Source organism: Coregonus clupeaformis, chromosome 9, assembly GCF_020615455.1.
Source record: "Coregonus clupeaformis isolate EN_2021a chromosome 9, ASM2061545v1, whole genome shotgun sequence".
Lineage (NCBI taxonomy): Eukaryota > Metazoa > Chordata > Actinopteri > Salmoniformes > Salmonidae > Coregonus > Coregonus clupeaformis.
Window position 1 is genome coordinate 51,181,482 of NC_059200.1, and position 6,275 is coordinate 51,187,756.

Below are 6,275 nucleotides of genomic sequence, written 5' to 3' on the forward strand. Positions count from 1 at the left end.
AGTGTCAAAACCAACCATTCACAATCACACTTCTTCTCTAAGTGAGGAAAGGAAGCATCAAAGTAAAGAACAGAGGCGAATGATTATACCTGTGAAAACCACACAACCAAAACAACTAAGACAAGTGATCATGCTTCCATGTTAAGGGAACCCTCTTCTCCCTTCGCTCTCCTTCCAGACTGAGTAGTAACAGGAGAGATGTGGAATGAGGGGTGTGAGGAGAGGAGAGATGGATTGGAGGGCGCTGAGGCCTGTAGAGTAGAGAGTATCATTACCCACGTGTCCCTCTCTCCAAGTGGTGATCTCTGAGAATGATCTTAAACAAACACTCCCCCCGTCTCCTCATTATCCCCTTCATTTTCTCACTCCGTGTTTCTCTCGTGCCTCTCCACAGATCTACGTGGGAATGGTTCCTCAAACCTGTCCTCTAGTCGACCTTTGCTGCCTGCTACTCAGAGGGAGACATGGGGTGCTGGTTCCCACGGCTCTAAGCGTTGGGCTACAGATGTTGACCTCGGCATCTCACAGACCTCCTCAGGGGTATATGTTGAGTTTACATGTTTTTTAGCTCATGTAAATATTGGAGGTGAGATTTTAATGTTACAGTCAGCAGTTTTTACATTGTGCTGAGATGAAAGCAAATAAATACATGCCATATACTGTATGTAATGAGACAAGTCTACTTTCACATTGATTCCCAAGTTGTACATTTACATTTTAGTCATTTAGCAGACGCTCTTATCCAGAGCGACTTACAGTTAGTGAGTTCATACATATATCTTTTTTTCATACTGGCCACCCGTGGGAAACGGTACAGTTGTACAGTTGTGGATACTCTACAAAATGGCATAGAGAAGCTAAAAGAAGCTTCAAGCCAATAGTGTGCTAGAGAGATCTTGAAGTCTACATGTAATAATGTGACTTGAACAGAACTCAATTTGAATTGTAAAAAGGGTTGGGCAGAGTGGGGACAGGTGTGTGGTCTACATTTTACATGTCCAAAGGAGAAAAGAGGCCATCCAAAGTTGAAATGCCACACCCACCTCCAAACCCTTGCAGAAGAGTTCATGGAGTTGTTTAAAGATTGTATTTACCAATATGGGAAATATAATACAATTGCAAATAGCCTTTTAAAGTTTTCAGGAGTGCTGTTCATATAGTTTAAAAGGAAACCGATCTGTTAAATATGTTATTATATCTCCAAAAGCATGGCTGACTGATGGTGAGAGGCATTAGCTTATACCCTGAACCCAAGAGAGGCAAATAAAGGGTGACTGAGGTGAGGAGAAGTGACTGTAGCTGTAAGTGGGAGCAGAGGACAACCTTGAGGAACAAGTTCTGTTGCATCTATCTTTTTTTCCCTGGCTCTCACCTGGCTCTCCCCCCCCCGTTCAGTGTTTAACGGTTTCTTTGCCTCGCTCATTTCACACCCTGTCTCTCAGATTATTGACTGTAATGGGAGCTTGACTTGTCTTATCTCAAACAAAAGCACTGGCAATCAAATCTTGATCAAACTGCATGATATGTACCATCCTAAATAGGTATTTCAGAATTAATCATGACCCCACATTTTTTTTAAAGTGTGACCATATACTGTATTTGCCTCTTTTATTCTGTTTTCATGCAATAAATACTCCCCGAAAAATAGCATTGAGAATTCTTATATTTGTTGTTCTTTATTTTACAAATATGAAAACGCATGATGACAGGACATTTATGTACATCACAAACAAAACCCACTAGTTTTTTATTAAAGCCAAGAATCCCTCAAACATTTTACAGATAGTTCAGTTTATATTATAAAGACAATATATGGAACCCGCAAACAATATGCATATGTACAATCAATTAAGAGAGAAAAAAAACATTGTAAATCACCTTCTTTAGTATGAGTTCAGTGTAGTTTCATTCTTTGCTGGGGAAGACATTGCAGTGAGAGTTTGCCGCCCTATGGTGTACAGTAGCTCTTTCAGTTGTTCTTTACACCTCTGTGCCTTCCTGTGGGTAAAGCATTGAGGCAGAGTCCAAGGCTGGGTATAACTGGCTGCTGAGCCGGCTGAGGACAGAGTCCCTGTAGCCCCCAGGGTAGAGGGGAGGGGAGGAGGTGATGGTAGGCTGCTGTGGATGGGACATATGGACCTCCCAGTGAGGCACTGTATCGTTGGGAGAGTAGGAGCCGTATCCTTGGGACGGAGAGGCCCGTTGGAGTACCTCTATAGGCAGGCTGGGTCTGTGGAGGGTATCTGCCACTACTGTGTTTGATACTGCCTCCACTTCAGCCATCTGAGTCAGGAAGCTGTTCAGGCAGAGGGAGGGGGCTGAAGAGATGGGGGAGGGGCCAAGGTCAGAGGAGCTGGACACATCACTCATGTTGTTGGGGTGTTTGGGGCTGGACTCTAACGACTCAGAACCTGAGGAGCCCCCGTCGCCAGGCAGGGATTCCGACTTCCTCTTCCTCTTGCGACGGAAGTTGCCATTGTCGAACCTCTTCTCACAGTTGGGGTCCAAGGTCCAATAGTTACCCTTGCCTATAAGGAGACACATAAGACATGTTTGTTAAGGAATTGCTCTCACATAGTTAGGCAACAGTTAATATCAGTCTGAGACACATTACACCATTTTTTAAAGGTTATAAATGTATACATTTCCCTTTTGTAAATCAAAAATTGTGTAAACATGGAACACCTTGAAATTAAAAGACACATTTTTAAAACCAAGGAAATGTTCTTACCTGGATCATCCTCATCTCGGGGCACCTTCTTGAAGCAGTCATTGAGGGAGAGGTTGTGGCGGATAGAATTCTGCCACCCGGCCTTGCTCTTGTTGTAGAAGGGGAAGTTGTCTGCTACATATTGGTAGATCTGGCTCAGGGTGAGCCGTCTCTCTTGGGCCCCATGGATCGCCATGGCAATAAGGGCAGAGTAGGAGTAGGGTGGCCTGACCAGCTTCATCAGCTCTTCCTGAGAGGGCATGGAAAACCAGCTCAGGTCCCCGACACCACCCCCTGGTCCGTCAGCACCCAGATAGGGCCTCTGCATGTTGTAGTGTTGGGGTACATAGGGCCCACAGACTGGCCCCGTGGGTCCCCCTAGGTAGGGAACACTGTTGAGCTCTAGGCCATTGAACCACAGGTAAGGGTTGGTAGGAGGGCTGGTGTAGTCTCCCAGGTCGTAGGCAGGAGGGGTGGCCTGCTGCAGGCTAGGCAGGGCTGGAGGGCTGTAGAAGCTGTCGCTGTACAGGCTGAACTCTGGAGACTCCTGTCCCAGACTGGGGTACTGGGTCCCACATGGAGGTGGAGAGAGGCTCTGTGGCACAAACGACGTCATGCTCACCCACAGACTGGTCCTTGGATTGGCAGCTGGTCTCTTCAGTCTGATAAATGGCTCTGGTAAAAAAAAATATATTGATCTCACTTTTCTTCAGTATTATCTGTTCCTCTGTTTCCAGCTAAGAGGTGTATTTGCCTTTCTCTCTGTTCAATACTATTTTGTGTCCAGTACAGGTGCATCACAAGCTGCCAACTGTCTCACCTGGTCAATTTATAGTACTACAGCGACACCCACGTCTGCTCTGATTGGTTGTTTCTGTAATCGTGTCACACTTTGCATTTGAGTGAGTTTAGGCGTGGAGGATTCCCTTTGAATAGAAGGTGGAATTCCACCAGTACTCCACCAGTAGTTAGTCTAAGCTCTGTGAAATGTTTTGCAATTTTAATTGGACACCCACCCAGTCACTATGGTTAAGAACATGTGAAAAGTGGTTGTTTTACAGCATAATGGGAAATTGGTGCTACATTTACAAATATTACAGTAATTTAAAAGCAGGTATAACAATTTCGACTCCAATATAATAGGTCACTTATTCTTTGGAGAAAGCCTATAGATGGGTTAGCTAACAACATCAAAATGATGTGCATGCTTCAATGGGGCAGAAGTCCGTGAGTTGTTGTGATTCTGGGTGGCCAGATAGCTACCAACAATGAAAATAAACTGCCATGTGGGGAATAGTAAGTGACTTGTTTCAGCTAGTTTCATCTTGTTCTTGATACCCAACCTGGTCTCAGAGCATTTCGTATTATTCTGTATGTAAATCCGAGACACTACTTTTAGTATGATATGGTATGTATTCATTTGTGGATGTCCATCATCTATTTCATATGATATGTTCTGAATTATAATTTGTACATTATGTTACGAATTTGCTAAATGTTCAATATGTTACGAATAGGGCCTAAAACTAAGTTTTCTGTCTAGCAGCCACTGTGGCAACTAGATAAAAAAAATCTACCAGCAACTAAGATTGTTTTACCAGCCAAAATATTTTTTACAGATTAATTACACCAAAAAACACTAAACAAAATGGATGAGCATGCTTTGTAATGTTTCTTAAACAAGGAATATATTACTATTAAGAAGTAATGTGGTATATTGCTCAATTTAATTTAATATTTTGTGACCTGAGTCTTTTAACAAAAATATCACAGATGAGACAAAAATGTTCAGCTGCCCCTTTAAGGTTACCTTGGTAGTGGGGCCACTCAATTCCTCAAGTGAGCCTGTGAGAATCTCACTAGTAGAGGCCGACTATATCTCTTCTCTTCGCTAGCAGTGGAAGCAAACTCAAACAGTGAAAAACAACCTAACTTGTGAACAAAACAATGTAAATATCAAAGAAGCACGAGGATAAAGTCTCACTTTAGTAGTTAGAGCAGCTGTTATGCCTGTGCGCATTGCTTCTAAAAACTAATCTTTCAGCACTTCACTCAGAGTGCACACAGCCCCCCAGCAGGCAGTGTTGCTGCGCGAGGTGGGTTAGCTATAACGTTAGGATTCCTATTTATTTGTGCATTACCAGATATTAAACAAAATGGCAGAAATACTTAGATTTGTAGAGCCCTGTGTGTGAGCATCCGCCAACGTGGCTGGTGAATTAGACATTCATAACCTCCAATGACAAAATCTACCCGCATTTGGCGGGTGGGGGGTGTTAATTTTAGGCCCTGGTTACGAATTTGCAAAATGCACAATATGTTACAAATTTGCTAAATGTATGATATGTTACGAATTCCAATTTGTTGTGACTAAAGGGTTAAGGTTAGGGGACGGGTTAGCTAACATGCTAAACATGTAGACAATGCCAAAATACATTTTAAAAAATCTGGATGCTCATCACAAAATGTACAGTTAATGTATGTTTTTAGTTTCTTCAGGTAATGATTTGCTGGGTAATACTTATGGATAATTCTGAAAGAGACCTTTTGACCAGGAATTTGTGTGGTAATAACCAAACCTTTTTCCAACACCCGAGGAGGTGTGGTGTGTGGCCAATATACCACAGCTAAGGGCTGATCTTAAGCACGACACAACGTGGAGTGCCTGGATACTGCCATATAAACTGGTTACCAAAGTAATTAGAACAGTAAAAAGTTGTTTTTGTTGTCATACCCGTGGTATACGGTCTGATATACCGCAGCTTTCAGCCAATCACCATTCAGGGCTCAAACCACACAGTTTATAATGACAAATGAATTCCAGTAAGTTGTAACATCAGGAATAGATACAACATCCCTTTGAAATAAAGCACGTATAGATCTATCATTGAACTGAGGGAGCAAGGAGAAACACATTTTTCCTACTGGATAGTCAACTGGACAAAGCAAGGGTATTTCAAAAACGTGAGGTCTGGTTACACCTCTAAACAGCATGTGAGTTCCAGATGGAATAGTATCAGACTATGGCGTACTCTCAAGGATAGCGTATATATTGTTCTTGTTTGTTTGTTTGTATACTTCCTGTATGTATACTGGTGGTTTGTGCAAAAAAAAAACTAAATAATAATAATGCAAAATTAAATAAATGTTAACAGCGATTTCCGCTAGATGGGCCTGCTGCAAAGTCAAAATTGGCTATATAGTAAAAATTAGCTTTTTGGTCTTAATTTAAGTTTAGCAGCTTGGTTAAGGTTAGGTTTAAAATATGATTTGATGACTTTGTGGCTGTGCCAGCTTGCACTCTGCAGAGCTGCATCTAGTAGGCTACATGAGACATCCCAATAAATGCCACCTGCAATTCTCACTGCATGTTTTTGTCAACTGGGTGCCAGATAGTTGGTCAGTCAGATTTCTGCTGCAGAATGTGAAGACAGATGCTGTTCTCCATCTAGCTAACTATAATAAATAACTCGTAACAATGCTACTGTTTATAGTGATCTTTATTTAGGGACAGTGCTAAAGTGGTGAGAGTATTTGTGATTGTGAAAATGATTATCAAAGGAAT

At 42.2% G+C, this 6,275-nt stretch overlaps 1 protein-coding gene across 1 annotated transcript; it reads right to left on the reverse strand.

Moving 5' to 3' along the window:
- Window positions 1-1,702: 1,702 nt before the first annotated feature.
- LOC121574446 (forkhead box protein I1-ema-like) lies at window positions 1,703-3,509 on the reverse strand. The gene is made up of 2 exons (XM_041887067.2): window positions 2,732-3,509; window positions 1,703-2,528 (listed from the first exon to the last, which is right to left on the reverse strand). Exons 1-2 carry the CDS (start codon window positions 3,324-3,326, stop codon window positions 1,981-1,983), a joined length of 1,143 nt encoding a protein of 380 aa, XP_041743001.2. The 5' UTR covers window positions 3,327-3,509; the 3' UTR covers window positions 1,703-1,980.
- Window positions 3,510-6,275: the final 2,766 nt, after the last annotated feature.

Bases quoted from the DNA above. Each gene is read 5' to 3' on its own strand.
- LOC121574446 (XM_041887067.2), bottom strand. From the start codon at position 3,326: ATGACGTCGTTTGTGCCACAGAGCCTCTCTCCACCTCCATGTGGGACC. The intron at 2,529-2,731 runs GTAAGAACATTT...GTCTCCTTATAG, and splicing joins CCGAGATGAGGATGATCCAG to GCAAGGGTAACTATTGGACC.